At 34.9% G+C, this 18,219-nt stretch overlaps 1 protein-coding gene and 1 pseudogene across 1 annotated transcript; one reads left to right on the top strand and one right to left on the bottom strand.

Annotated features, from left to right (window-relative positions):
• Positions 1-1,197: 1,197 nt before the first annotated feature.
• LOC146138159 (putative ATP-dependent RNA helicase DDX10) lies at positions 1,198-17,441 on the bottom strand. The gene is made up of 16 exons (XM_083393176.1): positions 17,329-17,441; positions 16,983-17,145; positions 13,460-13,636; positions 13,286-13,396; positions 12,445-12,613; positions 7,026-7,140; positions 6,753-6,954; positions 6,520-6,682; positions 6,195-6,358; positions 6,018-6,125; positions 5,019-5,180; positions 4,841-4,945; positions 4,514-4,648; positions 3,890-3,968; positions 3,679-3,824; positions 1,198-3,441 (listed from the first exon to the last, which is right to left on the bottom strand). Exons 2-16 carry the CDS (start codon positions 17,127-17,129, stop codon positions 3,202-3,204), a joined length of 2,223 nt encoding a protein of 740 aa, XP_083249302.1. The 5' UTR covers positions 17,130-17,145; positions 17,329-17,441; the 3' UTR covers positions 1,198-3,201.
• LOC146138160 (uncharacterized) lies at positions 9,717-10,263 on the top strand (annotated as a pseudogene).
• Positions 17,442-18,219: the final 778 nt, after the last annotated feature.

Below are 18,219 nucleotides of genomic sequence, written 5' to 3'. Positions count from 1 at the left end.
TCTAAACAAACGACATGTTAACCGTATTAAATCTTTATTAGATCAATATTACGGTGCACGCGAGCCGGCAGAATTAACCACCCAGCAGGTCTATAGTTTATCGCATTAGGTTATGCTTTATATAGTTGTGTAGTCCTGATTTGTCCAATGGTTTTGAACAGTATTTCATTTTTTTTCACTTGTGATTTGCAATTAGCCTATTTCTTATTTGGATAACATACTAGGTCATAAGTGAAAATTTTCTGCAATTATTTTTACCTTGTATTTCAATTGTTCTCACAACATTTTTCTAAAATAACCAGCGTCATATTTTTCTTTGGTATTTTTATAGCTGTTTGTGTTTTTGAAATGACAAAAACATCAATTAAGCATTTTTATGAATTTTGCGTAAACCTGAAAATTTGGTCAAAAAATATTCGCCCTAGTTATTACATCTAAATCATAAATCAGGGGTACTTAACCATTTTTGTATGTTTTACCCTTTAAACAAAGATGAATGTCAGATTTACCCCCAATATATTTAAATGGTGCTCATTTATTAAAAAACGACAGTAACAAATAACACTAGTTATATTTAATTCGACGGCTTTTCTTACTTTTTGGCAACGAGTTGTTCAATGTCTGGTAAACTAGTAGACAATGCACAACGAATATCAGAATAAACATGAAGTCGGTTTTGTGCTTTAGATTTTATAGTAAGCAATGCAGAGAAGCCGCATTTGCATAGGTAAGTTGAAAAAAACGGAACCAGAATATTCGAACTAAACTTAAAACACGATGCTTGCAGACACGAAAATCTATGCCGTGCGGCCGAAAAAGCTGAAATTTTAAGCAGCAAATGACGTAACAATGAAGTAACTAAGAAATAAGGATGTTACCAATAAAAAAAAAATTATCAATTAGCGAAGTATAACGTTACCGATACTAGACGATAAAGAATCACTAGGCTAGGACTACGGAGCTAGCTTCAAATGAGCGGTTAATCTGAACTAGCAAAGTAGGCTACCAACACCTACAGCTGGCACAATTTTTCTGTCCTGTTAACTGATGTTTTGATTGATAGCTGATTTACACCCTAAAACGAGGAAGGGGTAAATTTACCCCACGTTAAGAAAGGCTGTTCTAAAGGGTGCTTAAAAAAGCATTAGCTACAAGAGTATTTTCCATAACGCAATTGTATTGAAACTAATTGCGCAATCTTAGACATACATGATAGAAGTACTAAAATCTAAACGTTCAGATCAGAGCAGTTAAGGTCTGATTTACTTATAGGTCTTTTTTCGACTTGGTTAGTCTAATTTTGGCCTTAATTTGAATTAGCTTTTATTGTCACATTGATGTTACCCCAATTTTGGTAGTGATAGGCCTACTGGGGTGAATGAGAGAATAAAAACATATGCCAAACTTTCGCACAACTGTTATCTGATCAGATAAAAGTGACAGTAAAAGCAATTTCAATCACAAAATAAGGGCAAAAACGCAAAAAGGGAAAATAGATAAAGTGTTACAGCCTAACCTTTCTGCAACGGCACTTAATTACGAGGTGCTTACATTTTAACCAAGTATTATTAAAAAAGTTGATGCGAATAATGATTTATCGGGTATTTATGTTTCACGCACTAAAACCCACCGCAGTCAGACTCCGGCCAAATTTGCCGATTCTGTCGAGTCCCGCTCGACTCTACATCCTGTACTAACCCCATTTATGTAGGCCTAACTAAAATGGGTTTAATATACAGCAATCCACTCAGAAGTTTTATAAAATTCAACCACTCAAATAAGGTGACAGGAAAATATTCCACCTTTACGATTTAGAGTTTGCAGCCTTATGGCTTTCGAACTTGGTACTGCGCATGCGCACGTTTGACTCCGCAGCCCTGGCTACAAGTATTTCAAAGAAGCAAAAATAGAACTATCGATTCCAAAAATTATAAGTGAACGCTATTATACCAGAGAAAAACTAGTATGACTAGACTTTTTCGCGTCGTTAATTTGTTTGTTTTAAGTAATGTACGGTTGTGGGAGAATGCTTGTCATTTGAACTAATACATTTTCTTTTTTAATTGTGCTATGCCAGGGGGTTCGGCAACCCTTGGGACGCGAGATGATTTTTCAGACACGCTAAATGATTTAACGTGCGCACGTTATCTTAACAAAGTGCAACCATTACATCACTAACACTAGAGCTAGTTGCATACATTTCAATTTCGATCTGGAGTGTTCGTGTAACAAATTAGTGCCTTAACTGTTGTATTTAACAATATTTCATGTGGGCGTTAAACTTGTTGTCTGCGACTTACCGATCGCATTACGTCACAATGCCCAAAAAGTGGCGTGATGTTTATTGCGTTAAGTCCACTGATCTCTATTCATAAAAGCGTAACTGATAGTTAACACTTCTAGGTATCGGCTGAAAAGTCTTATGTATATTCCAAAATAGCGGGGACAGTATTGCGTTCGTGACAGTTCGTTTTTTTAGCAGGGTTTGGGTATATTACAGAATTTGGGGCTTGTCTAGAATCCTACCATATTTATTTTAACACCAACGAAAGAGGTGTAAAAGTTAAAATTGAACGGAAGGCGTAGGCCTAAATATGTAAGAATAAGTATAATAATAATACTGGACCCACCAAAACCCAAACGCTAACTTTCACCCTAACCCAACCATTGTTGGCAATATAACCACCCGGACAAAATGTGGTGGGATTCTGGAGCAGCGCCCAGAATTCAACTTAAGAAATTTGGTAAATGGCGTCTCACAAAAAACGTTAATTAGATGTCAGTTCAATTGTAAAATTAGTAAGACTAGGTAAAACTACCAGAGTCCGACGTTGCGCACGCAAATTTCGAACCTAATAAGGCAGCCAACTGTAAATTGTTAAGGTGGAATAGCATTTGGTGACATATTGATTTTCTATGGGCCCTATGAGTGGATTGCCGGATATCCACCTTAATTTGGTTACGTAAGTGGGGGAAACACAGGATGTAGAGTCGGAACCAGACTCGGAACCCGACTCGCAGCCCTGGTAGCCAGTGCAAAACCAAATATAGAAAAATTTTGGCACGCGAGTTGTTGATATTTTAACATTATTCATAAACTGGAACACTGCAAACGAAAGGTTGCCGACCCCTGCCATTTACTTGATATGTGTACTACACAAAATACATGCAAATCCGTTTTTTTACACAACTGCACGAATATCAAGAAGTAGCGCGACGTGATAAAAGATGCAACACCAAGTCTTCCTCTTCTGCAAGACTCCAGTCGGGAGCGGGGAGCGAGTCTGGTGGTGGGTTAGTATTTTCTTTCTTTCTCCGTTTCGTTGGACGGGGGTCGCTTAGTGATTCATCACTTTCATCAAACTCACCTTCCGAAAAATTCACTTCGTCTTCACCCTCGTCGATTAACGCTACTTCGTCAAAGTTTTTGGCACCACGTTCCTAAAATAAATAAATATACATATAATATATATATTGGTGTACTGGTCAACACCAGCGATTAGAACGCGAATTACAAGATTTCAAAAGTTTTGAACACTGATTTGAAAATATTTTGTGTCAAAATTATCAAACTTATAATTTTAATTATGTAAGGTTTGTACGTAGGCTGGGACTTAATTATTCAAAACTGATTCAGCTAAACAAGTGACTTCTCTTTTGTAAATAACCTACTCCTACTTTATTTTGCTGTTGTTGTCGCCTTTCCTCTTTTGCCTTTTTGCGAGTACTCGTATGTTTCTTCCTAATATTAAGCGCATGTCTTAACCGGTCTTCTTTGTCTCGTTCGGTCATTTCGAACTTGGTTCGCTCCACGTTTATTCCACCTTAATCGAGAAAGGGGTTAAATAAATAGTTTTACTGCAGTTAATACGAAAAATAATTTAAAAACCTTCCGGGTTTTCATCGTCAGAAGCAATAGATTCCCTCTCGTCAGTCGAATCTAGTGCAGACGGGATATGTTTCTCCACCTGTCGTATAAGCAGGATTAGCATGTGCCAGGCCGAAAAAATAAGCACGATAGGCTGTGATGACCAAAGCCGGATCCAGGATTTTTTTGTGGGGGGAATATGCAAATGTATAGGAATAACGTCATAAATTTAATTCAAACTGTTATGTCATAAAACATATATTTCAAAACAAAACACCTGTTGTACTCCAGCAAACTTGTGAGCAAAATGCAGCTTAGTTAAAATCTCTCAAAGCACAGAAAAAATTGCGTTTATTTGGCGTGACGCCTTATATATTTTGGCGTGACGAAGAGATTCGCATATTGCTCGAAATACCAACATTGATAGTCTACTTTAATATAAATTGCGATTTGTAGAGTCTGAGTCACACGGCGCAACCTCTCATATTATGCATTGTGCCTTACGGTTAAAAACTGACAAAAAATTTGGAGTACGGGGTTCTCAAAAAAATAAGCACAAATCTAAAATAAAACAATGGTAATTCTGGATATTGGGTATTTCTTTTCAAATACATAAAACGTGAGCAACATGCACGTGATAAGCACCTCGCCTTCTTCACTGAACACTATCTTCGTGTTGACTTTCATACCCTTCCTCAGAAGTTGTTTAGCGGCCGCAGCTTTGCTTTTTTTTGACCTCTCTGCTGTTACGTTGGGGCTTTCAAAAATTATTTCTTCATCCTGTAATAAATTATTAAAAATCAAATAAAAAATAAGAATAGCAACATTAGGCAAATATTGACCAATACGCTACGCACCACCAATATTGTAGTAATTTAATTTTATATTAACAACTATGAATTGTTCTTGTTGGATGTATTACTTTAATAGTTCGAAAACCTATACACAATATATTATAAAAATTCGTCGAACCTTGACAACCCTCTCATCAGGCTTGACAGTAAATAGACTTTCGTTATCGACTTCGGTATCTTGGCTCCAAACATCTTTTATAGCAACACTCTCAGTGTCTTCGTCCTGTTTTTTAATATATATAACTATTTACGTTGAAACGTGTTTAACAAATTTTTATTTTTTATTTTTATTTAACCTGGGGTTGCTGTTTTTGTTTCTGTTTATGTCGCAAAAAGTTAACTCTGGGGGGACAGGCTAGACCAAGAGATGAAGCATATTCCTCCAGCGGCAATTTTTCCACAGAAAAAACAGATTTGTTTTTCATCAAGTGAACAGAACGAAGATAAGTGACAAAACACTAAACATAAAAAACAGTAATGATTTTTTTGTGTAGATGTACAAATCAAGTTTTAAGCTTGTAATTTGTAATAAAGTAGGTTAAACTTGTTTATTCAACATACTTGTTTTCTCGTAAAAAGCTAAATCACCGCCCTAATTATAACTGTTCTATACTTTTTAAATATCAACTCAAAGTGCCCTGTTATTCGTATTACCTTTTACTGTACATGACTTGGGTTCTCAAGCGAGGTAAACTTAACGCAAGGGATAAATTTGACTTGGCTTGTGTTTTTTGTAAGCAATAAATTTCTAAATTTTCAATAAATGTTACTTAGTTGATGAAGAGTTAAGTTTTCCAAAAACAAGTTAGTTATTTTTTAAATTTTAACAATACAGTAACCGCAAACTATTTATTGACTTTGATTAAAATATTTCTATGTGATTTTTCTTTACTTTGTTGTAGTGCTCATTGCTCAACTTCATTCAAGTAATGTATTTTCAATTTTTTTTGCTTTAAAAGCAAGTTTGTAAAACTTTGTTGAAACAAAATGATGAATGGTTATTGGTAAGTAAACTGGAAACAAAATATTCTTTGTGAATTTAGTATTCCGAACATTCACAATTAACTGGCAAATCATACTCTCAATCTGTCATATTATTACAAGCATATTTTATTATTTCCTTTAAATAATTACATTTTGGGAGGGTTCTTATTAGCTGTAAAACTGGCTGTATATTACACAAGAAATCCTACTTAAAAAACGCTGTTAACCAGAAAAAAAGTTTTTAGGAGACAAAAAACTAAGAATGATGAGAGTTCAGTAACCTCAGCCTGACAACATTGAAGAAAACTTACCCGTTTAGCTTTCTCTTTTAGTTCATTATCTTCAGCACAATATGACTGCAAGCGATTTTCCAAATTTGTTACCTTTTTAGTGTTTAATTCTGATTCGACAATTGGCACCTTTAAAACATGTTTTGTAATTAAAAAAATCTTTAAAAAAATTAAATCTTTACATTGTAAAGTAAATACCTTAAATTTTTTCAAGTCATTTACTATTGCTATTTCACAAGGATTTAGAAGCATAAGAGCATTGCCATTTCCATGGTACCTGGCAGTCCGACCAACTCTATGAATGTAAGTGTTTGCATCCTCAGGGCAGTCATACTGCACCACCCAGTCAATATGAGGAAAGTCTGTAAAAGCAAGGGGTATCCTTAAAAAAATAAAATTGTTTAACAATCTATTTGTTTATAACTTATTGGTAAATTAGAAGTACAAGCCGTTATGGTTTTAAATGCCCAATTGTGAATGGACATACACTAAATTACAAAAATAAAAGTACTAGTTTAAATACCTAGTCCACGTGCAGCAACATCAGTAGATAACAATAAAGCAAAAGTTTTACGACAAAATTCCTGATAAACTGAGATTCTTCTCTGCTGACTCATTTTTCCATGAAAGTGCATGACTGGTATACCTGGCCGTAGGCGACACAACACCATAAAAAAGTATTGAACCTATGTATACAAAGTAATTCAATGAAAACACATTTTCAATAACGAATAACTTTATTTTCTGCAGTTATACCTGTTTGCAGCTGGACATAAACACTAAAGTTTTGCTTTTGATATGATTGCGTACAAATGAATAAAGAATATTAAACTTTTCACTTAGTTGACAGGTGATGTATCTCTGTTTTAATCCAATTGGTGTGCTGTGTAATGATTCTGAGTGAACAGATACAAAAACTGGGTTTTGAAGACTTAATCTTGCAAGATCTTTTATGGATCTATAAATAAACAATACTTGTTTAAATTTTGATTATATTCTATGCTAACAAACATAAATAGAAAAACCAACTGAGTTTGTGTGGCAGAGAAGAGAAGAGTTTGTCTTTCTTTAGGAACATTCTCCAACACAGCATTTATTGTAGATATAAATCCCATATCTAAAATTTTGTCCGCTTCATCTAACACTAGAATGAAAAGAGAAAATTAAATGTACTTTTTAGGTTGAATTGTGAAGATCTAAAAAAAAAACATGCCAAATTCATTATATTTTAGAATAGGAAATTCAAAGTTTATAGCGTAAAAATGGGGGAAACTTTTGTTTTCTGAAGAACTGTGTTGGATATAAAGATAAAGATACAACTAAGTAAACATAACAAAACTTTTCTTTTGATATTTAAAGAGGGTTACCATTTTGTGTCTATTTCTAAGATTTGTGGTGGTGTCCTAGAAAATACTAATGTGTATATTTCTCAGAAACATGCTTATTTTTGAGGTGTGTGTTTGTTTGTCTTCTTTTAGTTTTTTGTAATGTTTTTTTTTATTAAATTGGATATTTTAAAGGGGGTCCCATAGGTTGAGAATGTCCACTTGAAAGTTTACCTCGCCTGATTTGTAGATTTAGACATTCAGTTGATTTACAAACCAAATATAATTTAGATAATGAATAAAGCTTTGCATGATAAATTTACAACTAAATCGCTAATATCAAATAAAAATTTCAGCTAACTTACTAATAAGAGGCAACCAATATCACCTCGAGGTTGAACTAAAACTGCCAAAGCCTGTGAACCTTGTCTTTACTTTAATCTTGTAATTTACTCTTTCAAGTAAATTGTACAAAGCTTTGTCATGTCACCCAACTGGTTGGACTGGCCCTAAAAGTTGCAGCCTCAAAGACAAAGCTAGTGTGATGCATGGTTTTGGAAAATAATTTTCTACATGCATCAATTGATTTGCACATGGGTATCATTTCGCAGTAATTAATTTATTTTAGTCAACACAAAGGTAGTACAATCATATTAGCACAACTTCAAAAACTTATTCAGATGAAGGGATAAAAAAATTGATGATGATGCTTTTGGCCTTGTGGAGGCTGAAAATATGGGTTTGATCTTTCACAATTGGTTGCTAATAGAAAAGGTAAGAAAGGTGGTAGTTACCGTTGTTGTGCAAGTCCTTTGAAACTCAAAATTCTGAAAAAACTTACCCAAGCACTAAAATACAGACCTGAAATAAATTCTAGATTTAACGACCAGGGGGGCACTTGCCCCTGGAATTCCTGGAATTTCAAAATGCGATTATTAGTAATATTTTTATGTATTTATTAGTTAAAAAATATTATACATTATTATCCATTGCCCCCATCCAGGGGGGTTGGGGCTCTTGCCCCTTGTAGGTGGCGAAAGGCGTGCTTGTAATTTAGCGCTAGTTCCGTTCATGGAACTTAGGAAACTGCGCTGCTGATAGTCGAATCATGTATGTTTCTACCACAATTAATCAAACATATTTCACGGTCTTGGTTTATTTTTTCTCCTGAAGTTAACGATTGCACACTGTGATTTCGCAGCTGGCGCCTGGCAGGATTGTCGACGACGCACGTGTTCGCTTTGCGTCTAAAGGTTCGCTTTTGCTGGTCGCTCTTTGGCTGTTTCAGATTAGTTGTTTATGACGTCTTGCAACCACCATTCTATGACGTCATACTGTCACTGTTTTATGATGTCATTATTCATGAACGTCAGACGGAAGATAGGGAAATTCCCTAAGTTAAAAATTTAGGACCCCCCTTTTTGATTTTCTGGTACGACCCTGATAAAAAACTTAATTTAGATCAACTCAAGCAAATTCTACTGGAAGCTCTAGTAGCGGAAAACAATGCTGGTGGTAGTATAATTTCTTGTGTAGGTGATAAATGCAATTCAAATGTTGCAGGTAATGGTAAATTACATGGCCCCGGTACAGTCTTTATTGACGCTATAAATTCTTATGCTTTCCTCGTTTTTGACTACGTTTATTTTTTTAAAAATATAAGAATTAACTTGATAACGGTGCATGTTAAGGAACTTTCTTTCACAAAAGATGGAAACACATATATTGCATGATGGAAGGACATAGAAGCACTGTACAATGAAGATCGGAAAAACAGCATCCGTCTTACCAAGATCACATACACAGCTGCATACCCAAAATTGCAGAGACAAAGTGTGCCTTTTATATTCCAGATCTTCAATGACAATGACAAGACAGTTGCTGCTCTTTCAACTCTAAAGGATAAACTTGGCATTAACGAGGGCACCATCATTTTTGTCAAACTCATCACTGATTGATGAAAGACACACACAAACATATGTGTTTAGTAACATCTGTGATCTAGCCCCTCGGAAGTTGCTTTATGACCAACGATTACGGCTTCCGTATCAATAGTACACCGAAAAGCCATCGCAGACTCGCCGAATCTGTCGATCTATGATGCTTTTTTTTTTTTTTTTTTTGATTGATACGGACTGATGATCCCCCAGTGGGAAGTTGCTTGTACTAACAAAATGTGCAAGTATTGGCGCATGGTTGTTTCTCGACTCGCTCCTGTCTGAGCCTGCATAGCTCAGTTGGTAGAGCGACGGTCCCGGCTTGACCGGAGGTCGTGAGTTCGAACCTCACTGCAGGCCAGTTGTTTTTCTGGCTTGCTCTGCTTGCATCATAGATCGACAGATTCGGCGAGTCTGCGATGGCTTTTCGGTGTAGTATCATCACTGATTGGTTTCACATGATGAATGTGAAAGGTCAATATTCCGGTATTAACATGCATGATGAGTGTCGTTAACCATAGACCAAGAACTGCAATAGTTTCAAGAAACTTAATGAAACTTGTGACATTATAGCCTCTTGTGCATGGTCAGGTGGTCGATGTCGGACGACATAGCTTACCAATCAAACTGCAGAAGAATATTTGGAACACAAATATCAAGCTAATATCTTGCGTAGCGAAACTGAAAATGACGACGACCATCGGATTTATTCGGAGTTTCTCGCAAACTTAAATAGAGGTGGACTAACTGTACCTCTAGTCCTCTACTCTCAACAGTACATTTCGTACACTCAGCCTATAAACTGTTTGATAAGTGCAACTTGCATTGCTGCCGAGCTCATCTCAGCCATGCTTTGCTTCGTATCGATATTCCAATGTTGTAATTCAAGGAGCATGTCTTACTTTATCAAACATTCTTTTGAAAGCATTTGTGCTTGACAACAGTGACAAAGAAAGACAACTTGGCTGTTTGAGAAGAAAAGAAAAACCCTCTAGTAAAAACTGAACAAGTATCTTTAGAATGCCCACAAGTAGTTTGATTACTCATTTCTACAAATTTCATTGTGATGAGTCCCTTGAAATAACATTGTTCTAGCAATTTTTACCTAAACATGTTAAATATATATTGTAGAAAAATTAACTTTCAATTATGTTGTTTCAAGAATAACTAAGTTATTCGTCTAAGATATATTTCTGTTGAATTATCCATGCTAAACTGCCAATGTATAGATTTTAATTCAGTCAAAGGGTAACATACTGTGTGTTTCAGTTGTTTAAGTGAGAAAATATGCAATATTTTGAGTGATTTTGCACTATTTTTATGTGATTTGACCTTTAAATGACCTTCAGATGACCTGGTAGAAGGTTAAAAGTATGAAAAAGTAATTCCTCACCCTTCAAAAAACCCCAAGAGACACCAGAATGAAGGTTCTACCATGTATTTGACACAAATTATGGTGGGACCCAAGTTCCAGATACCGAGCATAGAAGATACCAGTCCTTCTATTTAAGGTGTCTATGATCCCAGCGGTTCTCAAGTGGGCCATGGAAACATTTGAGACGGGCCATAGACCATTACAAAAAAGCTAGATTTATTTAAGAATTTAGTATCATTTGTGTCTGTTACAAATTAGTTTCTAACAGTTGTATTTAACATTCTTCCTAAATGCGTTAAACTTTTTTGTTGTTTACAACTAACTGTTTTGTGCTACGTCACAATGCCTAAAGAGTGGCATGATGTTTACTACTGCGTTAAAGCAGGACATTCGAGATAAAACATGGCAAGGTAAACATCGAGTGGTTTATGTGCGATTTGAAAACCAAGCGAAAGCGATACTAGTAGGCTAGTTAACACTTCTGAACATACAGGCTGAAAAGCGTCAAAGTATATCCAAAATAACGGGCACATTATTGTGTCCGTGACAGTGCCACTTCAGGAATTACTACACATAGTATTAACATTGCAAGTATAAATAGATAAATTTCCAAAATAGCTTCTTCTGGGATACAAATTATTTGTTGTGCACTCTCTTCAACCCGTCCAAAAATTTATGAAATGATCGATAAAGTTCAGCAGCAAAAATCTCACTAATGCACGGTTAAAGTAAAACTCTGTCTTGAAATATGCCCTGGTTTGTGCAAACTAAACTTATTTTATACCCTTTTCTTTCATAAAAATTTACTGGGCCACAAAATTCTTGTAAAACCAAAATGAGCCATGAAGGAAAAAAGGTTGAGAACCACTGGATCCCATCAAATTTACTCAGCAGGAAATTTAGATTATGAATGAGCTGGTTTATCTTCTTGTACCTTCCATACATGCTTTTGATGGACTTTTCAAATAAAAATTCTACATTTCTGACAATGCATGATGTAGTAATTAACGCTCTCTCTAATCTAAATTCTGGGTTCTAGGCATCTCTTAAGTTTTAGGTTTTGCTAAAAATCAAACAAATGACAACTAAACTTTTGCTAAACTGCTAATGGACAACAGGCTTGATACTTTTGGCCAATATGGAAACCAAAGGCAGTTTATGCTTTTGTGTTGTCCAGAAACCAGTAAAGAAAAACAGTTTGTATCAATAGCTTCTACTTCATTATGTAATGAAACCAAAGTTAAATCCCTAAAGGAAGAACTCTAGGCATGAACAGTTACTGTTTCAGTTAACCTTGGGAAAAGAGCAGTATAAAAGGAATTTCATCCATCTTCTGAAAAACAGACAATTTCGGTTCTGTATGTGGGCCTGATACTATGTTGCCAAAGCTGTAAATTTTAGAAATGTGTGATTTTTTTTATTTGCATGCCATGTGTGAATATTTATTATCAACTTTTTGTCTATTGTGGTACAAAAAATATTGTATGAACTAACCCTAATATAGAGTAAGATAAACTCATTGCGATTAACACATTATTTTATATCATGACAATTTTGAAAATCAACTGTTGGTTTATATGCTGAGTAACCTGGATGCACTCTCCCTGTGACACAAAATAGACCACATATATTACCATGAAAAATGTTAACTGCATTCCAATGCCAAAGTCAGAATGCTACCTTGCATTTGTCTAAGTATGTAATAGATTTTCGAAACTGTTAAATACATTATTAAGCCTGGGTATGTAACAGATGGGTATTCGTCTAGTGATTTCTAAAAATAATTTATTTTCCTTTCAGGTGCAACCTACCTAAAATTTTTACATTGTCTAAAGTAAAGTATGATGTTTCATCCAAATGTTGCAGCAGTCGTCCTGGTGTACAAACCACAATGTTTGTTTTTTGGAGCCTTTTAGCTTCTGCTGACACATCTGTTCCTCCTATTATTAGGCCGGCCGAGAAGCTGTGTTTGCAACCAACCTAATACATACATCATGATAACTTTAAAACAAATTTTATTGAACACAGTTTGAATTTATTTTATTGAACAAAGTTTACAAATTTATTGGATAGGACTCCCAAGGGTCCATGAGGCCCCAATAAATAAACCCTGGCATACACAAAATGCACACAGCTTTTTTTTTGATTAATAAAACTTTAATTATCCTACAATTAGTTATCCATTTAAAAAACAACCCTAGTGAATGTAAGATTACAAATAGCGTAAGTAGCATAATGATTTGAGTATTTTAATATCTATTTGTTGAGATTTGACAGTCAATAGGGATGTTCTTCGCGCATCGCAAGAAACTAGCAAGAGAAGGAAAAAAGATTTGTAGGGATGTTCAAAGTAGAATCCTGTAGTGTTCTAGCATAGTAGTTTTCAAATCTAGAATAACGAATCCAGAATATTGAATCCTAGTACACTTTTAATTATTTATTTACCTTCTATTTTTTGGTGGAATATTCATGAATATAATATATATATATATATATATATATATATATATATATAGCTTTCTGTGACAAAACAGCAATTTGTGTACTTTCTTAGTATTAGTGACACTATTCCAAAAAAAGTAAAACACATCTTACCATAATTCTTTTAAACATACTTTTGTGTGTTACTCTTGTTAATTACATAGCTATTACCTTTTGTAATACATCAAAAATTTGAAATGCAAGTTCGCGTGTAGGTGATATTATAAGAGCACCTGGGCCATCCATTTTGTTCCAATGATGTCGATGTAAACATTCTAGAACCTGTGGTGGCACAGAATTGTATCAATGACAGAAAACTAAACCAAAAAACAATTTTACACTTACTGGAATGATAAAAGCCAAGGTTTTTCCAGAACCTGTCTTGGCAGCTCCCAGTACATCTTTCCCTTTTAGGGATGAGGGCAGAGATGCTTTTTGAATTGCAGTTGGTTTTACATAGTCATTTTTTAACAATCCATAACTTGTTTTGCTGGAAAATGGATATTCCTCAAATTTATTAATCTGGAACAAAACAAATCAGTTTTACAATGCAAATATTTCCCAAAAAGTTGGCTTCTCAATTTGATTGGCTATTTGTGAATGTTGCTGGATACTAGATAATTAAGATCAAGGCAGTGTTTGCAAAATATTGCATTTATTGCAGCAGTTTGAACAGTAGTAAGTGAATTTTCAAATGAGATTGTTCATACGTTTGGCGCAGTTTGGAATCTGGATTCATGTTTGCTTGAATATTACACTATGTTTCGACTTGCTACAACCAGGGCTTTGGAGCAGTCGTAAATGTTAAACGGCTCCGGTCCCAGCTCCGGAGCTCTCTTTTATCATAGGTTAGCTCCAGCTCCAGCTCCAGAGCTTATTGATACCACAGCTCCGGCTCCATTACGTCAAAAACTGAGGTTTAAGGCTGAACGCTTAATTTGCAATATCTAGCGTTTCAAAATATTCACAAACGAAACACCACAATGGTTAGTTCAAAAAGGTGCGCCAAAGATGCAACAATTCCTAATTTTGTGAAGAGTTGCTGTTAAATTATGTGAATTCAGCTATTAGTGGAAGGCTAGTAGCATAGCCTCTTATGAAATACATCGGAGCCGGAGCTATATTTTAAACAACTGGCTCCAGCTCCATTTAAATTTCAGGTGGAGCTCCGGCTCCGTTAAAAATGTAGGGCTACGGGGCCGGCTCACGCTCCGGCTCCAAAGCCCTGGCTACAACATAAAGTTTTGTTACTTAAAAGACGTGTGGCACACTTGGCCAAGTGTTGTGTATCAAGTATTTAGTCGTACCACTTTAAAAATCAACACACAACATTGTAATTTGGTTGCATGTTAAATTGTCACAATCTTTTTAAACCATCGGCTGTAATATGCGGTTTAAGCCAACTTTTATACCACGCCAGTTGATTAGACAGCTTCTACAACATTTTTTTTCCTAATAAGTGTTAGTTTTTATGTGGGGAAGCATTTAGCTAAACCAGGGGTGGGCAACCTTTTTAACACAAGGTCCAGTTAGGAAATGTAATGCTTACAGGAGGGCCGCACATCAAACAACCACTAATTCATATTTTCAGCTTTTACTAAAAAACTAATGAGCTACTAGGCAGCAACTACGGCAGTTTTGTGAGTTGTCTACTTGTGGATTCGGAAATAACTTTTCCTACAATTTCAATGAAACCTTTCTCGTGCAGATCGTCTCAGTACAATTTAATTAACAGCCTTAAATCAAAACCAGCTGTTAAACATAACATCTCAGTCAATATGCGTGGCAAAAGTCTGTTACACCTTGATTGTACTAAACCACCAGAGGTGCCCAACCTTTTAGCTCTTAAAGGCCGCATTGACAGTCTTATTTTTCTTACGGCCGCTAGTTAAATTTTTTTAGGGATGACTCAAAAAAATGTCAAATCATGACGTCATAACATAATTAATATTAAAAAGACGTTTGGTTGTCTAACGAACTCGTAGGAAAATATGGAACCGAAATGCAAATTCATAGAGGAAAGCGCGAAAAAGAAATGCGTTTATTAGGTTTACATTTGACAAAACTTTAAATTCAATGGAAATGGGCTTAGGCACATAAAAGAATTGCATATTGTTGTAAACACAGGCATTTATGTTCTTAAACAAAAAATTGGATTTTATTAGTAATGCGGCGCAATATGCCATGATATACTGCAAAGGGACTAAAACAAAATTAAAACAGATCGAAGTTTGTGCGGAACGCGAAAAAAATGTATTTGCATAGAAATTTGCCAAAAAAATACTTTTTAGGGTGCATGGCCAGGCGTCCCCTCTAGATCCACCCCTGCTTACATTGCTTCTAGCCAATCTGATGACCAGCAATGGTAGACGGTTGTCTGGCTGGCCTATAACATAAAAACCCCGTCTAAGTTTAAACCTGTCTGGATTCGAATCCAAGGATTCGATATTCTACTTTGAACATCCCTATACATCGCACTTCAAACAGAAAACTGATAGAGCAAAAGTCCCAACATGGTGCACACTAATAGCCTTATATAGGGAAAAATAGCTGGAAGAAGGTGAAGGGCCGCACAAAAAAAAGAAAAGGGCCGCACGTTGCCCACCCCTGAGCTATACCATTTCAGACACAATGGGCAGGAAAGAGTCAAGGGATGACCAGCACCTTAATTTTTCAAAACCGAAAATGTAGTGCAATGCATAGGCTTAAGTGAAACTGTTATGCCAGTTAAAAATATATTATAGCATTGTTTAGCCAACTGACGTAAACGTTACGCTTTATGTCACATGAATTGTTTCATTTAGTATGTAATCATGAATTTTTCACTGACAGTAATGTATTAGTATTACAACTTTCTTCTAAACAATATGGAGTACGCTACATTGGAGCCAATTTTTACAAATGCCATTCCTATCCAATTCTGCCGTTCATTACGGGTATTTGAAACTGATATAATTTTGGTGCGGATGGTTGCGCCCATAGGCACCAAACGTGGGTGTGCAGAGCGATTTTTGACACCCTGGATTTCATGCAGCCTGGTGTCATAACATCCTACAATTTGACCAAGTATCATGTGCAATTAGTGTGTAAAATTCCCTTCTGTGAAATTAAAATTTTGATAAATTTTGAATTTTGACAAATTTTTACCTAAAAATAATTTATTTAGACAAAATTTTGACCTGTGAAAAATATATTGAGTTAAACAAGATATTGTTATTTGAGTACTGTATTGGTGTCTTGCCGTTACCAACCACATGTTTTTATTTACTGACTACAAATCGAACACAATAATCAGTTATATATTTTTGAGTTAATGCAAAACTCATGCAAATAATTTTGGTATTTTTGCCGTTTCCAACAAAATATATATAAAAATACCAAATTAGAAAAATGTGGTGTAAGCGTAAAATAATTGCCGAAAAATTAACAAAGACCAAGTTATTAAAATAGTAACTGGGATAATTGCAAATTACCAGCGAAAAAAACAACAGCAAATACTGTTCATTACATTTGTTTAAATCAGAGAGGCCTCGTTGGTTACTTCTCATATGGCTCTAATAAAAATGTGTTGTTGAATATGAATCAAACCTTTTTCTTTGATGAAAAAAAATTAACGATAATTTAAAAAAGCTGACTATTTTGTGAACGATTTACGTGCATTTTTATTTGATTCTGACTTGAAATAATTTTGTCAAATTTTGACTTTTTTGAAGTCAAAAAATAATTGTCCTACTGATAACATAAAAAATAATTAGTTATTTTGTACTTAAAAATAAGTTTTTTCGGAAACCTGCTATTTAATAACTACTGAAAAACGTATAACTAACAAAACATTCAAATTTATTTTTTGAATAACTAAAATACCTACCTGGTCATTGTCTAATTCCCAATTTTGTGAAACTGCAGGTTCAACATTATGTTTTGAAATTTTTTTGAAATTTCTTTTCTTTGCATGGTTTTTATTGAAAGGTTTTTTTGCTTTCCATTTGTCATAACTTGAGTTTTGGTTAGACATTTTTTAAGAAGAACCCCTAGAGAAAAAATGTCAGTTGGTAAGAAAGAAGCATAATTATCACATAGAAATGCATTTTAAACTTTCTTATCAACTTCAGTATATAAAACGTTTAATCATTATGCATTCAGGTAGATGTTTTTTCTGTGTTCACCAATGTTTGCGGACCTAGATAATTTTTTTCTAAAAACACTGCATATACCTTTGTTTAAAGTGAGGTGCAGTTTAGACCAAGCCAAACAGTCCTTACAAGCCACAACTAGGTTTTTTAACGTCCCTAACACAGGGAAGAAATACTGGTGACTTGGCGACTATCTAAATGATTTTAAATAAATATATATATTATATTTTTTTAAAAGAACTATTTTACAAAAAAAAATAAGCTCTACTTTTATCGGTTTGAATGTCATAAATAAAAAAAATATTCCACTTTGTGCGCCCTTATACTAGTTTTACTATGTTTGAGCTTTTTGTGTTATTCAGCCCAAAGGCGACCTGCATACTATGACATGTTGCGCGTCAAGGTTTATCAATTCGTTGGGCGAACACAGCATTTAAATTTAGGTAAAGATCAAAATACAGGTGGGAAAAACTTGAAACAATTATTATTTAACATTTTGTTTTTCATGTAGTTATGCATCAAATTTAGACAAGTAAAAAACTGCTTTAAATGGCCAGACTTTAGCAATTTGACTGAAATAAAAATAACGTCAACATAGAAATAAAACACAGTTGGAATATGTTTAATATATAATAGGCGGAATAAGGTCTAAATTGGAATGCCCTTATGCTGTCGGAGTAAGACATAAATGGCCAGAATAAGGACAGATCCACACTGGGCTTTTTTTACCCAGTCTAATACACACCTTTAACCCGAAAAATTAACAAACAGAAAAATGCCAAAACAGTAGCAAACAGAAAAATGCAAAAACAGTAGCAAACGGAAAATGCCAAAACAGTAGCAAACGCAAAAATGCCAAAACATGGCGTCATTCAAACTAAAAGATCCAAGTGTTATGTCGATACCCAAAGGCCGATGTCAATGTCAGACCAATCATCCCACAAACTAGGATTGCGGACAGGTTAAGGCCTT

Source organism: Ascidiella aspersa, chromosome 7 (assembly GCF_963924565.1).
Source record: "Ascidiella aspersa chromosome 7, kaAscAspe10.2, whole genome shotgun sequence".
NCBI classification, from domain to species: domain Eukaryota; kingdom Metazoa; phylum Chordata; class Ascidiacea; order Phlebobranchia; family Ascidiidae; genus Ascidiella; species Ascidiella aspersa.
This window is presented reverse-complemented; position numbering and strand designations above follow the sequence as displayed.